The sequence below is a fragment of the Xiphophorus hellerii genome, chromosome 14 (assembly GCF_003331165.1).
Source record: "Xiphophorus hellerii strain 12219 chromosome 14, Xiphophorus_hellerii-4.1, whole genome shotgun sequence".
Taxonomy (NCBI): domain Eukaryota; kingdom Metazoa; phylum Chordata; class Actinopteri; order Cyprinodontiformes; family Poeciliidae; genus Xiphophorus; species Xiphophorus hellerii.
In genome coordinates, this window is record NC_045685.1 from 21786579 (window position 1) to 21809841 (window position 23263).

The following is a 23263-nucleotide window of genomic DNA, read 5'->3' on the forward strand; positions in this document are numbered from 1 at the left end:
GTTACCGTAAGTCAATAAACATATATTTCAAGTGATTTAGACAGTCATGAAATGTAGAAAACACAGAAATATATTGTAAAAATACAAGTAATTGTAGAATTCATAAAATATTGTAATATTGCCAGCAGTTAATTACCCTAAGCTTAACGGTACTAATCGGCCAAAATTACTAATTTTGCTTATGTTTATATCTACAATGTAAAACCATAAACCAGACTGCAAAAGTAATTTTTACAAAGAACAGAATGCTGGTGTGATATTTTGGTTTCTTTTTTAATAATGCCTTTTATACGCCAAACTGAAATCTCAAAGGTAGACAGGGATCGATCTGGCGATCCACCGATTGCAAGGCAAAAATTGCAAGGCTCCTACAGCCGACCGCTATCATGTATGAGAGATTTTTACTAAACTTCAGGTAGGAATGCTATGGCAGACCGTTTAGATTTGATCGATGTTATTACACTCTAGCAATCTAAAAATGAGTTTGGATTTGAAACAACATTTTGACTATTCTGAAGATCTGGTCTTTTAAGAAATCTCAAATGGCGTTGGCGAATTTGTCATTTGAAGGGTCACATATCTGTCTTTTAACTATGACTAGTCAAAATTACTGACATTTTTAGATTTCTAAATTAAGAAATGCCTGCAAGCTCCATTTCTGCTTCCACGGAGCTTTCCAATCAATTACAGAATATGGACGAAATTGTTAGAAAATGCCACAATATAGAAATGTTGAATATTAAAACACATCTAAAGTCATTTAAACATACTTTAATATGAAATACAGGCACAATTGTATTTAAAAATTTGTAAGTATCAACATGAGCAGTTTTCAAGTGGTTGTACCACATCCAGTTAATTTCAGACATTAAAAAATATTTGTTTACTGCTGACCAAAGTAAAATAATCTAACACTTTTGTAGCTGAGTTTGCTGTAGGGTTGAAGGATTGTAAGGCACTGTTCATGTTTATCACTGCTCTGAACCTGGAGTGTTGCCAGAACACAACTTAGGCCAGGATTCAGCTCAGGACCGGATGTGCAGCAGATGGAGGCAGGATCCTTTAACTGTTCTGTATTCCAAACTGTATTACGGATCTTGATCCAATTGAACATGGAGGGGCATAAATGTGTGTTTCGGTGTGTCTGGGTGAGGGTGTGTGTGGTTTCCTAGAATAAACAAAAATACAGAAAATAAGTTCAAAGTGTCCTATCATTACACATTACACCAAGTTATTATACCTTAGATGACCTAAGAAGGAAATATATAAAACCTAAATAATCTCAACCTCTAAATCACTATTTATAAGCAAACTAAGACAAGTTAACTAATAACAATGCTTCTGCTCCCGTTAAGTAGATATGTGTGTTCAGCACAACGCTCTACAATACACACATATAGCAGCTAGCTCGGACTTAGCAACAGGTGAAATAATAGCAAACGAATAAAGTTCAAATCACTCAATTAGCTGCAGTAAACACTCAAATATCGCAACTTACTTATCATTGACGCACTTCTAAGGAAAACACATCTCTTGCAAATCTCTCCCATGTTAGCACAGCGGCTCAGCTACCGAACTTGCAAACCAGATATCAGTAACGTTGGTTACAGCAGTGTGCTGACGTCATCACTGCCCTAACTACGGTATGCCTTAAGGGACAAAAGTACCGCTGAACAGAAATCAAGTAATACAAACAGTAGTACTCAACATCAAATTTAAACCATTTACGGGTCTTTTGAACAACTTTTATTTATTTTCCTTGACTTTATTGTAATGTGGTTATCCAAAGTGCTGAACCTCTCTCCTCTAACTCCCTTCACTGAAGATGTATCCAGCTGTCTTGATGCATGGCCTTGGTGTCACCTGGAGTATTTCCCCCCCTTCTGCTGGTCCGAGCCTCTTTTTTAGCTCCCCAGGAGTGTCTCAGGTAATCCTTCTGGTCATCACACTATCTGCTCTAGTATTTTCTGTTGGTCAGTTTTCTCTGATTGGAAGATAAAGTCAGAGGCTATCTGTCAGGTTTAAACACCTATTGAGACAGATTAAACAAACACAAGAAAGACAAGAGAGTTAGATTCTTTTGTCCTCGCGAGGAGAACAGCCAGATATGTTTTCAGTCACACATCTCTTCTGTTCTGAAAACATATGTGTCCGTTCTCCCTTTTTATTGTTGTTAGGATCCCTGTTACAGAGAGCGTCTCAAAGGGGTGGGGAAAACACTTCAATCACATAATTGCAAGGCAAATGCTAGTCACTAACAAAACACATGGTATCTACACACTAGATTATTCTGTTCCAGACACAGGATAAAACAGAGCAAGTTGTACGTCTTCACAGCGACAGTTTTATAGCTATCTAACAGGTCAAGGATGCAGAGGTTTCTGCTGAGCGATAACCCTGTTGAAAACAGTTTCTCTGCTCTTCCTCAGAGAAGACTTCTGAGAAAGGAATCAAAGTAATTCAACAACACAGAAACTTTCTTTACGCTAAGATGAAACAAATAAAGGCATATAAGACAAGAACATTATAAAGGCACATGAAACAACAAATATTTGATAATATTATATACAATTTACCTAACAATATCTAAGTCAACACCATCTGTATGCTTTGCTTTTTGATTCAATGGGGTTCGAGGTGAGAGTTGATTTGTTGTGTTGTATTAACAGGAAGCTGCGACAGACTGGCGACCTGTCCAGGGTGACCCCGCCTCTCGCCTGAAACGTTCGCTGGTGATAGGCACCAGCATCTCCTGACCCCACTAGGGACAAGGGTGTTAGAAAATGGATGGATGAATGGATGGATTAACAGGAAGAAAAGTCTGGCTTATTTTAACAGCTGCCAATTTATTGAATGATTGATCAGTTTTTGTCTAAAGATCAAAGTTCTGTTTTCTGTTTACCATATTTTTCAGACTATCACGCTTTTTTTCATAGTTTGGTGGTCCTGCGACTTATAATCAGGTGCAACTTTTTCCCTCTTCATGATGCATTTTTGATTCATGTATACTGATGGACATGAACTGAGGAGTTAACATTACCATCTGTGAAGAAAGCTAATCCAGAGTGAAAGCAAGATGGCCAGAGCCTGAGAAACGAGTCCACAAATGGGTTATTGAAGAACGTGTTGATGGAAGAGGCTTGTCAATGGTGGAGCTACATCTCCACACCCTGGTAGTTGCCAAAGAAATGAATATAAATTACTTTACAGATGGGCCTTCTTGCTGTTACCTCTTCATGCAATGCAACAGCCTCTCAGAGCACAGACATTGGTGCTCCGACTTTCAAGCCAAACTCAACAGTTTCCATTAGTTTGTTGAAAAACAGGCAACTGAACTCAACATGTAGGATCAAATCACCTTGGACGAGGTCCCACTCACATTTAAGAGTTTTTAAATAGATGTGTCTTTTAGTCCAGTGTTGAGTTTAGATTTATGGCCCAAGCTCAACTAGAACCTGACCCAAAATGTGGAACAGGTCAGGAAAAAAATGATCTGCTTGATGGTTGGCTCTAGCTGCTGTGGTGCATTTAATAAGCCCACAATTCATACAGCACAGAGAAAATCAAACGAGATTGCAGGATATGAAGTTGTGCTAATCAGCTTATTATAGTCTTAATACGGGAAGAGGTAATTTATTTTATTGATCAAAGAAAAAAAGGCAGAAGTTAATGAGTGTAAAAGTGCAGTGCACTAATGCACATGTAACCACTTTCTGCTCTAATTTTATCAGTCACACATCCCAGATGATTTGCACTTGACTCATGTAGTTAAAACAAGCAACAAGATGGAGCTGAAAGGTGTTAAGCAAAAGCTAAAATCAGCAGAATTTACGCTGCTATACTCAAATTATGATCTAAAAACGAAACAGCAAAATTTTAATTAAAATAATAAATCGGGTTTAATTTGGGCCAACAAAGTTAGTCAGGTCGGGCTCGGACACATTGTATACAGGCTCAGGCTGGGTCAAGTTGGATTTTTCAGAAATGTTCTAAACTCTACTTCTGTGTGACGTGATTTTTGATTGATGTGACTTATCCTCTGGAACGACTAAAAGTCTGGAAAAATACATTATATTTATTGTGACAGTTTAGTCACGATGAATGATGACTATCACTAAAACTTGGGAGCTTAAAGTGAACACAAAGACATCCAAGAACCTGTCTTGTACTCAAATCCAAATCCAGGATAAAGCGGTTCAGTGAATTTGGTGTTGGCAGTGTAGATGTGGATCAGTGTATCTGAAGAGACTCTGTAGAAGGACAGAGTCCCAGCAGGACAGTCCACATACACCGCTACTCTGCCAGAGGGAGACGAGGAGTAGGAAGAGACGGGGATGAAAGCTTTTTTTCCATTGTGCCAAACAGTGTAACCATCATCAGAGCAGCCTAGACTCCAGGAGTTATCATTCAATCCAAACCAGGAATCGTCATTTACTCCTTTTCTATTGATTCCCCTGTAACTCAGTGATACATAGACTTTCCCACCCCACTCAACCTCCCAGTAACTGCGACCAGTCAGACCATCAGTACACAGCAGCTGATTGAGATCAAATCTGTCTGGATGATCAGGATACGGCTGCTCCTCGTTCTCCACAAATGTCACCTTCCTGTTTTTGTCAGACAGTTTGAGGAATCTGTTTACAGTGTTTAGGTCGACTGTTAGTGGACAGGAATCTGAAGGACAGAACAAACACAATGCAGTTACTGATGTATAATTTTCTGAATTCACTGTCACAAAGGTGAACATCCATAAATGAGACAATCTGCTATGAATCAAAAATGCACTTACACTTCCTCAGACCTGGTGTCATCCATCTTTCTCCAGCAGGCTCCATGCCGTAAGAAAGGAGGTGTTTTGATGGTATGAGTATTTATCAAGATGCAAATATGGACACCCCAATTTAGACCTCATTGAATTTTTCTAAGAAATCTTCAGTCCATCTGAAGGCTGCGGTTCTGTCACTATGTATAATATTTTCCTGGTGCTACTAGGTTCTGGACAAATCACTACTGCAGAATTACAGGCCGATCTCCAACCTCCCATTCATCAGCAAAGTTATTGAAAAAGCTGTGTGTAAACAGTTAAATAGTTTCCTAATGATAACCAACTGCTTTGACTCCTTCCAGTCTGGTTTTCGCTCTACATTACGATGTCACCAGGTGACTCAGAGCCCATCCAATCACTGAACAGATGCTTAGAACAGATAAATGTGTGAATGTGCCAAACCTTCTCCAGCTAAACAGAAACAAAACTGAAGTTATTATTTTTGAACCTAAAGAGGAACGATCTAGAGTCAATGCACAGCTTCAGTTATTACAACTAAAAACTAGCGATAAGGCCCGAAACCTGGGAGTAGTGATGGACTCTGACCTGAACCTCCAGAGCCACATAAAGACAGTCACAAAGTCGGCCTTCTATCACCTGAAGAACATTTCCAGGATGTACCTCACCAGCTATGAACCTCACCGCACGTCACTTATACACAAATATATATATATATATATATATATATATATATATAAAAAAAAAAAAATTCCCTTCTCACCCACCGCGGGTGGTTCTTATCCTCTGAGCTCGGGTCCTCTACCAGAGGCCTGGGAGCTTGAGGGTTCTGCGCAGTATCTTGGCTGTGCCAAGGACTGCACATTTTTGGACTGAGATGTCTGATGTTGTTCCTGGGATCTGTTGGTCCCAGGAACAACATTGGTCCATTGGTCCAGTTTGGGGGTGACTGCCCCGAGGGCCCCGATGACCACAGGCACCACTGTGGCCTTCACCTTCCAGGCCCTCTCCAGTTCCTCCCTGAGGCCCTGGTATTTCTCTAGTTTCTCGTGCTCCTTTTTCCTGATGTTGCAGTCGCTTGGTATTGCTACATCTACCACAACGGCTTTCCTCTGTTGTTTATCCACTACGACAATGTCTGGTTGGTTCGCCATTACCATTTTGTCTGTCTGGATCTGGAAGTCCCACAGGATCTTAGCTCTGGCGTTCTCCGCCACCTTTGGGGGTGTTTCCCATTTTGATCTCGGGGTTTCCAGTCCATATTCTGCACAGATGTTTCTGTACACTATGCCTGCAACTTGGTTATGTCGTTCCATGTACGCTTTCCCTGCCAGTATCTTGCACCCTGCTGTTATGTGCTGGACTGTCTCAGGGGCCTCCTTGCACAACCTACACCTTGGGTCTTGTCTGGTGTGGTAGATCTGGGCCTCTATTGCTCTGGTGTTTAGGGCCTGTTCCTGGGCGGCCAGGATGAGGGCCTCTGTGCTGTCCTTGAGTCCAGCTTTTTCCAGCCATTGGTAGGATTTACTGATATCAGCCACTTGGGTTATTTGCTGGTGGTACATCCCATGTAGGGGCTTGTCCTGCCATGATGGCATCTCTGGCACCTCAACCTCCGTTCCCTGTTGTCTGAGATATTCACTGAGCACATTGTCTGTTGAGGCTTTGTCCCTGATGTATTTATGGATCTTAGTTGTTTCGTCCTGGACTGTGGTTCTCACACTCACTAGTCCTCTGCCTCCTTCCTTGCGGCTCGTGTATAGTCTCAGGGTGCTGGATTTGGGATGGAATCCTCCATGCATTGTTAGTAGTTTTCTAGTCTTAATATCAGTGGCTTTTATCTCCTCCTTTGGCCAGCTAATTATTCCAGCAGGGTATCTGATTACTGGCAGGGCATAGCTGTTTATTGCGCGGATTTTGTTCTTGCCATTGAGCTGGCTTCTCAGGACTTGCCTTATTCGTTGGAGGTATTTAGCTGTGGCTCCTTTCCTTGTGACCTCATCGAGGTTGCCATTTGCTTGTGGTATACCTAGGTACTTGTAACTGTCCTCTATGTCTGCTATTGTTCCTTCTGGGAGTGAGACCCCTTCTGTGCGGATGACCTTCCCCCTCTTTGTGATCAGCCGACCACACTTCTCTAGTCCGAATGACATCCCAATGTCCGTGCTGTAGATCCTGGTGGTGTGGATCATATATATATATATATATATATATATATATATATATATATATATATATATATATAATCAAAAGAAACACTGTGGCAATCTTTTCTTTTCTTTGATTAGTTTTTTTGCAGTAAGCAAAAAGTCTATCCTAATATGTGACAACCTATGGTGTTAAGAGGTAAGTATGTAATTTGCAGTATGTGAAATTACCTTTTTTCATTGATATAAGTGGGACTAAGCCTAAGAACAAAAGAAAAACAACAAACCTAGTGACATCAATGTCTTTGTTTTTATTATTGATAGTATGCCAAAATGTAATCAAGGGAGCCAATACAAAAACTACATCCAGTACATAGAAGGAGGGATAGGTGACACATATTCAATTTTTCATTGCAATATTTTGTGTTATTTAGTAAAGTTACAGTAAAAGACATGATAAAAGTTTTTAAATATTAATTTCAGTTTTTTGGCAAAAGGATTGTAGGCATACAGTATGTCTGTCACTCTTAGGACCACCCAGTTATAAAAAGACTTCAGTATATAATACAAGTTACATTAAGTAATTCCATTATGCAACAGTCTGTGAAATTCTTAAGAAACTTAAATGTCAAGATGGAATCACTTCCACACACAAACTCACAGCTGCTTCAGACTTTCTATGTGTCATAACAGACCAGCGTTGATCACATTCACATGGTCAATATGTGACATCACCTTAGCCCCGCCCCTTTGAACAGGAGATCACCTGTTTTCCTGCTGGTGGTCATAATTTTGCTGTTTGATTCATACTAATTTAGACCCGAGTCCAATGACAGAACAACATGATGCTGAATCCTTCTCTCAGCAATGGCTGGTGGCTGCAGCATGTTGCTGTGATAGAATGACGAATTCTAATCCCTTGAAGTTTACATACAGTTGGCACTAAATCACACGTGCATCATCCAATTTGTATCAAAAAAATGACTTTTGTTAACCTCTTCAAAGGCCAAAAGGTTTATATTGAAATTTGACTCCAGGGCGCCCCCTAAATTATTCCAACAGTTATATCTCCATGATACATCATCTGATCTGCACCAGATTTTTTGTGCATCATCAGGGGGTTCTGCTTCACATATTGGTGTGGTAGTTTAGTGACATCACGTAAGCCCCGCCCACTCAGAAAAAAAAGAAGATTATTGGATGGCTCCTCCAACATAAGATTGAAACTATATCCTCTAAATCTTGACAAACACACAAGACATGTTCTGAACCCTACAGGAAGTCCCCACCAATCCTGCGCCACAAAATAGGAAGTGACAATGACCACCAGTCTGGAAAGTCAGATTTTAGCAAAACCTTTAAGGCTTGCTGCTGGGCTTGTGCTGAACTGAAATGAAGGTGATTTGGAAAATTTGCTAAATGCACCATCTAGTGGACAGGTTCAGGACAGACCTGAGCGCATCGACAATGCAACAGGGTGGTGCTGGAGTTCCTGCAGACTGTAGTATCTATTGTGAAGCACTTTGTGATTATATAAGCTGTTTGAACAAATTTTTATAAATAATGTTAGTCTAAAACCATATATTGGAAGAAACACATGTAAAGTTAGATTTCCTCTGACTTAGAAAATATTACACTAAAACAAGAACCAAGACCCCCCACAACGATTCCTGCATGCAAATCCAGGATAAAGAGGTTCAGTGAATTTGGTGTTGAAGGTGTAGATGTGGATCAGTGTATCTGAAGAGACTCTGTAGAAGGACAGAGTCCCAGCAGGACAGTCCACATACACCGCTACTCTGCCAGAGGGAGACGAGGAGTAGGAAGAGACGGGGATGAAAGCTTTTTCTCCATTGTGCCAAACAGTGTAACCATCATCAGAGCAGACTAGACTCCAAGACTTATCATTAAATCCAAGCCAGGAATCGTCATTGACTCCTTTTCTATTGATTCCTCTGTAACTCAGTGATACATAGACTTTCCCACCCCACTCAACCTCCCAGTAACTGCGACCAGTCAGACCATCAGTACACAGCAGCTGATTGAGATCAAATCTGTCTGGATGATCAGGATACGGCTGCTCCTCGTTCTCCACAAATGTCACCTTCCTGTTTTTGTCAGAAAGTTTGAGGAATCTGTTTACAGTGTTTAGGTCGACTGTTAGTGGACAGGAATCTGAAGGACAGAACAAACAGAATGCAGTTACTGATGTATAATTTTCTGAATTCACTGTCACAAAGGTGAACATCCATAAATGGGACAACCTGCTATGAATCAAAAATGCACTTACACTTCCTCAGACCTGGTGTCATCCATCTTTCTCCTCCAGGCTCCATGCTGTAAGAAAGGAGGTGTTTTGATGGTATGAGTATTTATCAAGATGCAAATATGGACACCCCAATTTAGACCTCATTGAGTTTTTCTAAGAAATCTTCAGTCCATCTGTGGCTGCGGTTCTGTCACTATGTATAATATTTTCCTGGTGCTACTAGTTTTGTTCAGAGTTCACAGTTTATTTGCCCCTCCTCCATTTTTGTGTTATTGCTCTCATTCTGCCCCATACGATGCATAAATAAAATAGACTGGGAACAAAGTCCAAATTCCAACAATAGAATAACCCTAACATTTGTTAAAAATAAAATAAAATAAAAAATTAGATCAAACATATTCATGTATTAGAATAGACTAGACCTAATTGGAAGTGTTTAGATTTGTATTTTTAAGTCATATCAGTTATGATTGATAAATAAAAACATATCTTTCCACTTTGCGATTATGCACCATGCTGTGTTTGTTGAAGTTGAAGGGACTTGGACTTAAAATTACCACTGTTCAACATTGTTTGCATTTGTATGAGCAATTAATTATTTCTCTATCTCAGCTTGATTTCCCTTGATGCAGCATAAGTCCTTACTGATATAAACCAGCATTTCTTGGTCTGAGGCTAGTTGGGGGATCTGGGTTTACCTACCTACACTTATATTTACATTGATTTATCCAGATCTCCTCCCCCTCCCCTGAATACATTATCCTGAGTAGCACTATGTGACTGCAGAAAATATTTCCTTACTTGAGAGATTCCAGCCTGAAGCTTGAATTCTTCAGTATAGCTGCTAGACTCTCCATTCCTGCCTCTCTAGGATAATTGAAACTCAGGTCCAGCTCCTTCAGGTGAGACGGGTTCACAGTCAGAGCTGAGGCCAGAGCAGCACAGCCTTCGTCTGTGATCAGGCAGCCGGAAAGCCTGCAGACACAAACACACAACATTGTTGGAACACTCACCTATAATCTCAATGTGAAGCACATTTCATAACTTGTTTTCTGCAGGAATAATTAGATGACATGCTAAGAAAGGTAGAGCATGTCTGTTAAGCAGCAGTCTGCAGAAGACTGTGTGTCTGTCCATATTGTCAGTGGAAGATGTTTACCACAATTTTGCCTGTTTGGAGTCACCATTGAAATTAGACATAGACGGACAAAGACAATGTCTAAACAAGTGAGACTTTAAGGCACAAAAAATTTACAGAGTTGGCCTGACCCAAAACAATTGTGGTTGTCTTAACTGCACCAGGTAGCTATATCACTCAACTGAGTGGCCTACACTGGGACTCGCCAATTTATTGTGTCCCATTCCACATGCTTCATGTTTTCATGGTGTCAAAATGTTGCTTTTTACATGCAGATGTACTTTATGTAACCCCTCTCTGTGTCCAATATGTCTTTCCCTCATCTACCCTCATGTTATTATTTTTTCTCACCTGACAAAAGGCCATCTCCCTTGATGGCTGCAGCCTCTGCCATCATAACGTAGGTTGTTTGTTTGTCTCTTGTTATTCTTTGGATCGGCTGTACTGAAATTAATTTCGTTGTTCTTCTAAAGGGATAGATTATTTAGCTGACTTTTTAAACTTCCAGATACATAGAGTTCAACATCTGTATTGAAGTTTTGGTGACTGAAGAGTTTTTCAGGAAGTTAGACATTATATTTGTGCTCTTATTTAGAAAAGGTTGAAGACTGTTTAAGGAGCAGTTCAATTTTCTCTCTTCATGTTCTCCACTTATGATGTGGTGCACCAAATATTTCTTCTGTACTCAAAATCCATCTGTGTAGTTCTACATTAAACACTAAAATCTACTGATGTCCTGCATGATTTGCTGTGGTAAATTGGACAAAATCAGCAACAGAGTTAGCAATACTCCAAAACTATAAAAGTGTAACCATGAGTGAAAGGTCTGTTAAAAGGAAGTGCTCTGTGTGGTTGAACATCTCTATGGTTGCACATCTTGAAGTGCAACCATGGAGATAGGCGAGTAGTGAAAACTTTGACTCTATTGAGTGGCATGCTGTTGTAGCATATGTTGTGTCATTGTTTGGTGAGTATTAGCATCATTCAATTAATCAAATTAGGATTAGAGTTAGAGCAACAGTTAGTCAACGATGCCCACCACTAGAAGCAGGTTTTCCTATGTTCACAAATTTGGTAAATATGATAGCAATAGTAGAATTTAAATGAATCTCACCTCAGAATTTTGAGTTCACAGTTAGGACTCATCAGTCCATTGCACAGCAGCTTCACTCCTGAATCTGTCAGGTCATTGTTACTCAGGTCCAGATCTCTGAGACTAGAGGATGTTGAGCTGAGCAATGAGGACAGAGCTTCACAGCTTCTCTCTGAGAGGTTACACCCACTCAGTCTGAAAGGACAGAAGTAATACCAAGTAATTATCTGATAGTTTTATTTGTTACATATTTTTATGAATTCTTCTACATCTTTACTTACATAACTTTGCTAATGATTTTGACCATTGGCAGCAGCCTCAGTAAAGCATTCTCTGAAGCAGAGTATTTCTTCATGTCAAATATCTCCAGATCTTTCTCTGATGAAAGTAGGATGAAGTGCAGAGCTGACCATTGAGCAGGAGACAGCTGGTGTGTTGAAAGACCTCCTGTATTTAAAGATTGTTGGATTTCCTCCACCAGAGACTGATCATTTAGTTCATTAAGGCAGTGGAACAGATTGATGCTTTTCTCAAAACACAGATGATTATTTATCTTCTCTTTGATGTACTGGGCTGTGTCTTTATTAATTGCTAAACTTTCTTCTGTCTGTTTTACAAGACCTCCTAAGTGATGCCTATTGGTATTAAGTGAAAGACCAAGTAGAAAGCGGAGGAACAAATCCAGGTGTCCATCTGGACTCTCTAGGGCCATGTCCACAGCACTCTTGTAAATGTCTGTCTCTGGAGATTCATGGCTTCTTTTTTCCAATTCCTTGGATTTCATTTCACCTTTTACCAGCAGATTGATTCCTGATTTAATGAAGGTCAGGTGAACATGAAGAGCAGCCAGAAACTCCTGAACACTCAGGTGGACAAAGCAGAACAACTTGTCCTGGTACAGCCCTTTCTCTTCTCTGAAGATCTGTGTGAACACTCCTGAGCACACTGATGCTGCTCTGATATTAATGCCACACTCTGCCAGGTCTGATTCATAGAAGATCAGGTTTCTTTTCATCAGCTGATCAAAAGCCAGTTTTCCCAGAGACTTGATCATCTTCTGGTTCTCTGCGCTCCAGTCTGAATCTGTCTCAGCTCCTCCATCATACTTGATGCCCTTCAGTTTGTTCTGCACCACCAGGAAGTGAATGTACATCTCAGTCAGGGTCTTTGGCAGCTCTTCTCCATCATTTTTGTTCAACATGTCTTCCACAACTTTAGCAGTGATCCAGCAGAAGATTGGGATGTGGCACATGATGTGGAGGGTTCTTGATTTCTTTATATGGGAGATTACCATTCTGGCCTGCTTCTTATATTTAAATCTTTTGATGAAGTACTCATCTTTCTGTGGGTCGGTGAATCCTCTGATCTCTGTCACCATGCCAACAAACTCAGGAGGGATCCGACTGGCTGCTGCAGGTCGTGTGGTTATCCAGAGGTGAGCTTTGGGAAGCAGGTTTCCGCTGATGAGGTTTGTCAGAAGAACATCTACTGAAGTGGACTTTCTTACATCTGTCAGGATCTCATTGTTGTGGAAGTCCAGTGGAAGTCGACTCTCATCCAAACCATCAAAGATGAACACAACCTTTAACTCTTCAAATCTGGAGATTCCTCTGGTTTCACTAAAAAAATGGTGAACAAGCTCCACCAAGCTGAATTGCTGGTCTTTTAACAGATTCAGCTCTCTGAACGTGAATGGAAACGTGAACTGGATGTCCTGGTTGGCTTGGTCTTCTGCCCAGTCCAGAGTGAACTTCTGTGTCAGGACTGTTTTCCCAATGCCAGCCACTCCCTTTGTCATCACTGCTCTGATTGGTTCATCTCTATCAGGTGAGGGTTTAAATATGTCTTCGTGCCTAATTGTTGTTTCTGGTCTGTCTGGTTTCCAGGTCACTGATTCAATCTGTCTGACCTCATGTTCCTTATTGACATCTCCAGAGTCTCCTTCTGTGATGTAGAGCTCTGTGTAAATCTGATTTAGAAAGCTTTGATTTCCTGATTTAGCAATTCCTTCAAACACAAACTGGAGCTTCTTTTTCAGGTTAGACTTTAGTGTTTGTTGACATGTGATGAATGACTCTAAAAGATAACAAAGATAAAATTATAATTTAAGAGTGATTTAGTGCTTGGCCTTAATGCATCACACTTAAAAAGCATTTGTCCTTGACACTGAGTTAAAAAAATAATCTGCAAATACCAAAAGTATTATTCATAAAATATAATTAACTTCCCTACCGTGCATTGTTGCAGACAAACAAAGCGCTCTAAAGTGTCAGCTAGCCTACTATTTATATGCATGATGCTAAGATCATACATCATCCCTGATTATGACTCAAGTAAGAGATTGTGTCTTGGCAGAGATAAATTAGCTTACGACACACTATTTTAATTTTGTGGTGTTTTTGCATTGTTGACACTTAAGTGTTTCAGGCCAGTATCTATAAGCAAAAACTTTACTGAAGTTTTTGGCTGTTATTTTCCTGATGATCAAGTTGTGCCCTGAGATTGTTATTTTGATGTAAATTGCTAGTGTTAATAATTGTCCTAACTCGTAGTTTATAGTAATCAACAGCTAACCCAGACCTTAGCACTCAAAGATAAATTTTTACAACTGCATATGCATTCTTGGTGTCACACAGTAAAGTGCTCAACAGAAACAGTGTTTATATCCAACTGTTTATTCTATGACACCAAGCTGAAAATACATGACAAGCACCTCACATTTTGAAGACTGCCTGACAGAAGAGATTAGAAAATATTAGAAACTTGTATAAGGTCCACTATGTCAAAAGAAATACTTTTAAGGCTAATTAATCGTTGAAGCAAATTAAAACTGGTGTCAACTACCGTAGGTATTCTCAAAGAATCAGTGTTTAACTATCTTTTCTTCAAGCATTTTAAAAATGATGGTAGATTTATTATTTCAATAGAAAAATAACTCTCTTACTGCTCTGCAGAAGGTCAGCAAGGTCATCCAGATTCATCATTCTCAAGAAGTCAACAGTGATCTTTAAAAATGCCTCTCTACTGCTCCTGCTGCTGCTCTGTTTTTCATCCTTATTTCCAGACACCCTCTCATCCTCTTCCAGACCCTCAGAACATTCTGGGTAATCTGAACACAAAACCTTTTGGATTTCCTTCAGCTCGTCCTTCACAAACATCACAATCTTTTTCTCCAGTTCCTGAAACAAAATAAGATATAAATAACCCATCTGATAAAATCTGACAATCAAGTGATCTATAAAGTGCATCACAGAACCAAAAAAAGAAATGAAAATGTAGTATCTATGGTATACAGACCATAAATATGGAGCCCAGCTGCATTTGATGCTCATGGGGAGGTTGACCAACGTCAGAGATCTGGTCAAGTCTAAGGAGAAATCACTGAGAATTAGCTTCCAAAGATTCCAGGACAAACTGAGTAGAAGTCACTAACACCTACTGTATATATGCTAATGAGTGCTCCTTAAGACAACTGTCATGTAGCTAACTGTATTTAGAAGTTTAGTCAACAGATGTATTTACATTTAATTTCTTAAGATGTTAGATAAGAGAAACAAAACTGTACTTTCAAACATGGAAACTCCCAAGGGTAATAAGTAGCTAATGAGCCTGATAGCATGGGTCTAAACAAGACACTTTCAGCTGACATGTTTCTGACAGGACTTCTGCTGTTTCTTTCAAATATTTAAAATGGTGGATGGTCTTCTGGAAGGAGTTTCTAAACACATATAAATATATATAATTGAGCTGCACAACATATATCTCAAATATATTATCATCATAATATGAGGATGTGTGCAATATTGATTTTTCAAAAGAGAGTTTTGAGAGCAATAATTGTTGGTTAATATATTCCAATTGTTATGAACTTGCATTTTCAATTCTAAATTAATATTTAGTCTGGAAAGAGTCCGATGGCAGCAGATGCTCACATTGAGCACGAGTGAGACTTGTATTAATTTATTACTACATATATGTTTTTCATAAAACTCTATGAAGGAACTTTGTGGGGGGAACCTTTGGGTACAGAACATTTCTTTTTCATTTGTTTTATCTTCCATATCTCTTTAACTCCATGATGGTTTTGTGGTGATGGATTTGCAAGATATTGGTTTGATAATAAAATGCAATTATATAATTTTCCACTACTAAGAACAAGAATTTTGAAAGAACATGAGACAATTTACATGAAGTTCACCTTTTTGCATCTGAAGGTTGGTCAAGATTAAAACGAATAATGGCATCTTTTGAGTGGCTGCTCTTGAAGGACAGACAGGTTGGTCCGGGTTCTTCTTTCTGTTGTTTCCTGTGGATGAGAATGTAAATGCCAGTCAGACACCTGTCACATTTCCTGTCAGAAACAAACTTCTTGAGTTAAGTAATATAATTAAGAATTATATCTATAATTTTAATCTTCCTGAGGTAACAATAATAGTGACCATACACACCATTTTCCATGTAGACAAAATAATGCATGTAATGTCTATGAAGAAATATGAAGTCTCACCTCTTGCCTTCTTGTTCCTTGCATAAACTGTTTTCAGAGCAGGGAACTTCCTCTTCTTTGTCATCAGATGCCTCCATGTTTTCAAATTCACGTCAACATCAACTTAGCCGTACATTCCACCTAAAACACAGAAAAACAAAGATTGGTCAGCTGGACAAAGCAGGCAGCACTGTGAGGATCATGTTCTTTTGATTTCTCCAGTGCATTTAACACAATTCAGTCCATTCTTCATTCAATGAAATTAAGTTGTCATAAAATTTCCTCAAGAGTAGCCAAATTACTTTATAATGTTACTCAAGTGAAAATAAAAAGTGGTGTAAAACTATATTTGTCCAAAAAGTTATGTAACTAGTTGCATCTGTAACCCAGGGTAAAAACTGCCTTAGTCCCACCTTTGCTACTTCATTGGTTAGAGTGACAGTCAGTCACACAGTGCAATCAGCCAATCACTGCACATGAAGTAGGTTTTTCAGGCCTGCTCCAGCTTTCCCAATCAGCTGTGAGAGGGAGAGCTGGAGACAAAGGAGCTGCAGGTTTGTGCTGTCAAACAATTGGTTCTTTCTTTGTTTGTATGCACTTTTTTTTTTTAAAAACTCACAATATAAACCATGTAGATCTGACTATCCAGTGAGCTTGGAGCCATGAAGCTGCCATGCACTAATCTTTAAAAGGAATTGGTGAGTAGTGAACATGAATGTTTTGTTTGTTTGACATATTGATGGTGATAGCCAAATTGTGTGATCATCAAACACACAATCTAACTTTTAAATGCAATATATATGTGTTTAAGATGATGTGATAAATGTTAAATATCTTTGTCTTAAATAATTGATTGTAGATATAATTGCATTTATTTATGTGTACAATTGAAACGAGTCTAGTTAACTAGCAGGCTGGTAATTGACTGGTCCTGTTTATTTTAATACAGGCCAGGTGATTTCCCCTTTTTGGGGTTAAAGGATGGCGAGCTTCTAAGATCTGGCTGGAGCCAGGAGAACCGAATTTCACTCCATACTGGTCTGGTAGGAGTTTGATGGTCCATGAACTTTCCCCTCCTTCTCATTACACAGACACACTACCCATTATTCACCCTTTCCATCAGAGCTGAATTGCGCTTGGACATTTTCCCTTAAAGTTTCTGGATAAACAAACTATGGACTTTTAAATGTGTGTCGGTCAGACACTGTGTTGACCAAGCGGGGAAAAGTGAAGGACTCTGTGCACATTAGAACATCAACTGCAGTATTGTGTATATATTTATTGTATTTTGGTTTCCATGTATGTTTTGTGTTTTGTATTGTTTATTTAATTTTCTTCTTTAAAAAAAATACATAGTATTGAAAACAGTTACTCTCTTGTATTGTTTTATTGATTTCTGACGACAGCTCCAACAGACGAATTTAGTTTTCTGATGTCAGAAGTTATTTAGTCCTTCAGTGCATTAAGTACTGCTACATTATAAACATCAAATAGTGCTACACATCTTCCGGTACAATTACCAGACAATTTTAAAAACAGTGTTTCTATATCGGTAGTTGTACAACACAACCAACAACAAATAAGTTAGAAAAATGCCCTTGGAAAATTGTGCAAGGAAATAATGAATAAAGTCTTTAACCATTCTCTTAACCATTTGCTTTCATTTTTTTCATTTTTTGTAACTGAAGCTGAAGTCGGAGAAAAAAGATTTATAGATTTGTAGATATCAAAATCACATTTATAACTTCTTTAGCTTCTTTGATTTAGCATTCATTTATAATTTTATGATAACATAACTTATTAGTTACTCTTATTATAATCTTAATGTGAGTTATTACAGATGTTCTCTGAAAAGAAACCAAGAATAATCCATGATTCTAATTATTTGATACCAAAGTTACAGTTACTTGTTCTACCTGTAAGTGTAAATGCAAGTATTCTTACAAGTAAACCAATATTAATATAAGTATTTTACTTTGAATCTTATCCAATTACTCAAAATGTTTAGATTTTATTCTTTAAAACTTGTATTCTTTGAAATAAGGAGTAGTCTAAACTATTTTTTTATAAATCTGCAGACTGGAATCTTACTTCCTTTTTTTTCAGGAAACCTGCTCTTCCTGTCTCATGACTCTGTCTCATGACTCTCTCTGTCTGACTATGATTTATTATGATTAGATAGAAAAAAGAAGAAGAATTAAATCAAAGTTTGCAGGAGACAAAAACAACACACACAACCAGATTGATTTTATTGAAGTTTGAGTCTTGGGTCTAGATGTCACTTGTATGATTAATTTTAAAGATAACTTTATTTATTGTTACTGTTAAACTAAAATCTCCAGCATGGGGAAGTGGGTTGATCTCAGGTTTTCTGGACAATCTAAAATAATTGACTGATATCATTTCCACTAGAAATGTCCATCAAAGTAGCTTCACAAGAAATTGAAGCTCAAAGTAAGTTTGAGAATTTTAAAGGAAATACCTCCATGAATAATCCAAAATCAAACTACTCTTCAAAAATATTAATTTACTTTAGTGTCAATAAATAAAACAATTGTTTTTGTTCTGCATAAATCAGCCAATACAAAATCCAAACTGACTTTAATTCCCTGCTTGGTTTATACTGAGTGTAAATAACTTGAATAAAGTTATTTACAAAAATAAACCTGTAAAAGACGAGATGAGCTCATAAAATAGGCTTTTGTCTTACCTTAGAGACGTTCCTGCACCACAAGAACATGAAATGTGAAGAAGTGAAATCTAAACACTTAGGAAGGAGGGGGCAGTGCTGAGATGGTGACAGGCTACTCCTCTCTCCTTCCTCCTCTCTTTTAGGGAGGAGTTTTATTTAGTACTGTTTACTGTTTCTAAGTGGACCAGAACCTGCAAAACAATAGTGCAGGTTGGTGTTCCAGTCCATTTAACATATTGTTTTACCTTAAGTTGGAGGTTGATAGAAAATAATCTGCGCAACAGAAACACAGGTGAAAGTGAAACTTTTGTCTGTTTTTTTTAAACAACGCAACAAGACAAGTTTATTCTCCAGACAAGAATTTCTATGGCAGGTCGTTTTAATATATAATTGGTTTCGCCGCTTAACTGTACATCCCAGATATCTTAAAACAGGGGTCACCAACACGGTGCCCGCGGGCCCCTGGTCGCCCGAGGGGACCTTGTCAGTCGCCCGCAGAGCAAGTTCTAAAAATAGCCATTGTCATTAGGGAGCACTGCCAACAAAATTATTTAATTTAATGTTTTTACATTGAATTAATAACATTTGTTTATATTAGAATTTTTTTAAAAGCAAATTACAAAAAAGATTTAAAATTAATTGCTTTATGCATAAATTTCTATGGTTAAAGTTCAGTACTGCGCAGACGCCTGCAGGATTTTATCGGAGGGCAGCAGCGCCTGCAGCTGGACGGCTGCACCCACTCTGCCTACCTTAAGATTTTCCTTGAAGTAAAAAATGAAAATAATAATTTCTGTAAGTTTTATTATCGACTCTCTTTACAATTCACAAAATTGTGGAGAAAAAAAAAAAGATCTTATGTGTCAAAACATCTTGTACGTAGCGAACGTCTGAGTCTGTGGGGGGAGGGGAAGGGCACGCCAAAGCTTAAATCTGATTGGTCAGTTTGCTTTTGTTTATTTTGCGGCTTGGCGCTTTTTCTGTAAGATAAAAATGAATGACAGGAGTTTGAACCTCCCGTAGTTCTAAGAGCGGTCGTTTGGATCCCGGCGGAGCTTTTTACAGTGTCTGTTCTGGCGGGTCGTCGGTTTCTGAGCTTCTTTGATGTTTCCCGACCTGGAGAGCTGATGGTCACCTGTCGCCTGACATCTGCTGCTCTTCCTGAGCGTCGCGCTAAGACTGCGAGTTAAACAATTTAATCTAGTCGAAACGTTCCCCAAAAGAGTAGAAATTAAGCAAACATTGTTGCTTCACCTTCTCCTCCTTTGGACGTCTGACACCACCTGAACCTGGGAATCAACATCCTCCTCTTTCCGTGGATCACACGGGTCGGCTTCGCTTCCATGTCTTTATTATTTAGCATCGTTTGTGTAAAACGAAAAAAAGGGTGTGCTGCTTTAGCACTGCAATGGCCGAAGGTAGTCCACCTGGACAACACTCCTATTCCGGCTAGAGATGGCCAAATGGCCTAAGTACCCTTAAGTACCCTTAAGTACCCTGGTAATGGCCTCAACGCATCTCACAGTTGCACAATTGTTCCTTAGACTTCGACTTCAACACAATTAATTTGGTTAGTTTATTTCTAAACTGTCATTTTATACCCTCTTAGCTTTATTTCAACACTTCATGTATGCTTCAAAACTAGACTGAAGAGCATTACCTACAGGAGATCTGATCTCCTGTTGGTATCATAGATACCCACCCCCAACATGGACTATTCAGACTCCTACCTTCTGGCCTGACGGTCAACGACCACATTTACAATTGAAGAATAGAAGCATAGAAAAATGGATGAATGGAGGCTAATTTGAGCCATCAGTCGTCAGTTTGGACAGGGTCTTTTGGCCCTGTTTCAGCCATTCTGGGGAGAAATCGAAAACCTGGCCATTGCAGTGTTAGTGGTTTAGGTTTGTGCGGCTTTTGTGCGACGCCACATGATGAGAGAGGTGGTTGTGCTCTTGCAGGTCAGGTGCAGTGATACTTTTGTACATACCTTCCAATCTGTCGGACAGTTTTTTTTCCGACATCTGCTGGTGTCAGCCAGCTGGTGACCCGTCAGCTTTTAAGTTTGTGAAACCACAAAAAAAAGCTAATAAACCGGCGACTCGCCAGAACTGCACACTGTAAAAAGTTCAGGTGGGATCTTAGAACTATGGGAGATTCAAACTCCACTCATCATTTTTAGCTCACAGAAAAAGCAAACTGACCAATCAGATTTAAGTTTTCGCGTGTCCTTTGACCCCCACAGACTCACACTGATGTGCGCTACATACAAGATGTTGTGGCACAAAATAACTTTTTCTTCTCTCCACAATTTTGTTAGTAGTAAAGAGGGTTGGATAATAACAAAATACAATAACGTTTCTTTTTTTTATTTAAAGTTAAATCTGTTCAGCTGCACCAATCCAGACTCTTCAGTCACTTGTGGGCAATTTAGAATCACACAGAAAAGCTCCAAAAGGGAATCAAACTGAAAACTCTGAACTAAGAATTTCTGATCACATAATAGCAATTAACCATAGCTGCATGGTAAATTATTACTGCTAACTATTGTCAGTAGTCCCTAACATTAATATGATCAGGCAGCATGCAATCATATGTCCATATACTCTTATTATAATGGCTGAGCCAAGAAAATTTATGTCCATATCAAACAAGTAGCCCTTCGTGTTACTCTGTACCCGTGAAGTAGCTCCCAGTCTCAAAAAGGTTGGTGACCCCTGTCTTAAAATAACTACATTTTGACTATTCTGAATAGTAATTTAGAATATTTCCATTTCCATTCTGACTTGTAAAAATAACAATTCAATATATCTTCAGTTACATTTTGATGTATCTAAGCAAGGCCTTAAATCTTAAATAGCATGATTTACAATTTGAAGGCTCACATAATTGTAACTTAAGATATCTTAAGCTTAATTATGACTAGTCAAATTCTTTAGATTTCACAATATAGACATAGCTCAGTAGTATGGGCCATATGGAGAATGCAGATTTCACATACTTAAAGACTGCTTCATAAATCTGCAAAAATATTCCAATTTGCTTGTTTAAAAACATTGTGTGTTTTTAAGTACACACAATGCACTTAAACACAGTTTAGAAGATCACAAAGTGCTCCTGTCAACCTGTTCTCAAGGTGAAAATTGTGCCTTTTCAAAATGCTTTATAGATTTTTTTATTTTTCAATGAAATTTCAAAATGCTATATAAACAATAGATGATTTGACAGAATAATTATTCAAGATATCTGAAAAGAAAAGGTGGAGATACTTTAGGAGGAATTTTAGCTTATCCAAAATACACTTTCAGATATCTCTTAGGTTAGTTTTGCCTGGAATTATTTGCTTTCATAATATTATCTATAATTTAATTTGTGCAAGTCGAGTCCAATAGGCTACCTTATCTAAAAATACATTTAAGACTTCTTGAATAACGATGTAATTTAAGATATATTTAATTGGAATTATGACTAATCAGAACAAAAATCAAGATATCTCAAGTTTAGTTTAAAACTAATCATAATTTAATTATTGATATGAGATATGTTTCAGATGGTCAGTAATTCATGGTAGATATCTAGAATTGGAGTCTTCAAAAACCTTAAAGTTAAACCTAATTCAATTTGATTAAAATAAAAATATTTATCCGAACGGGAAATTAAATCTTGTAACTCATATTAATTCAAGATTCCTCATAAAGGTGTTGATGGTGATGACTGTTGGCAGGAAAGATCTAGTATGACAATTTGTGTTGCATCAAATTTCAAGAAGCCCCCAACTAAAGACACATGGGTTTTTTTTTACAGTTCCATGAAGAGGATGCTCAGGGTTTTCCATAATCTTGAGTTTATGTAAAATCTAGTGATGGTGAGATGAAGCCTCATGAGGCATTGAACCACTTGAGCCAACTGGTTCGAGAAAGGGTTCATTTCTTGAGGCTTCATGTGTACACGAAACCACCTACTGGCCAGGTGTATAATCACAGCCAGCTGTATCTTAACACGTGTGATGCATTGAATTTTTGTCTATTATGGCTCTTGGGAATGACTTCACAAAAGGTGTAGGACGAAATCATTTGTCTACATAAATTATGTATACACATGTGTGTATAATAAAATATTGTTTGAATGTATCCTCTGTGTGTAATTATTCCCAAAATAGTAGTGTCATGTGATATGGCATGTTGTGTAATAAAGTTTTTCTGTGACTCTAGAAAAATGGCATGGGCTTAATCAGGCAGAGGACAGTGAAAGTGCTTGTGGAACTAGGGAGGGGGCAGTGAATAGGCTAATGCTTGTGTAACTTGGATGATTTTATGCATTTTTATTAAGAAACAACAATTTCTCCACAGTTTTTGGTTTCAAACGATTTCTCTTTTTTGACACTACATGGATGAGGTGTTATTATTGTACCCCAACTCCTTGGAGCACAATAAACACCTCACCTTTACAGAAAATAAGAAACAGTGAAAAATACAGTTCCTCATAAGCAAACCTAATGCATCTGCAAATGTTCAGTTCACCTTACCTTGTTAGGGCTTATCAAATCAAAATGTTCCCACATAGGGGAAATCCTCCTCTTTCTCGCCGGCTCCATCCTACTCCTATCCTGTCCTCGCGCTCCTAAATCTCCTATCTATCTATCTCTCTCCTAA

The 23263-nt window shown here is 38.5% G+C and overlaps 1 protein-coding gene across 1 annotated transcript; it reads right to left on the minus strand.

Moving 5' to 3' along the window:
* Positions 1-7345: 7345 nt before the first annotated feature.
* On the minus strand, positions 7346-18667 carry LOC116733432 (NLR family CARD domain-containing protein 3-like). The gene is made up of 10 exons (XM_032584285.1): positions 18627-18667; positions 15938-16057; positions 15629-15736; positions 14728-14797; positions 14375-14609; positions 11712-13506; positions 11452-11625; positions 10001-10174; positions 9221-9267; positions 7346-9105 (listed from the first exon to the last, which is right to left on the minus strand). Exons 2-10 carry the CDS (start codon positions 16012-16014, stop codon positions 8567-8569), a joined length of 3219 nt encoding a protein of 1072 aa, XP_032440176.1. The 5' UTR covers positions 16015-16057; positions 18627-18667; the 3' UTR covers positions 7346-8566.
* Positions 18668-23263: the final 4596 nt, after the last annotated feature.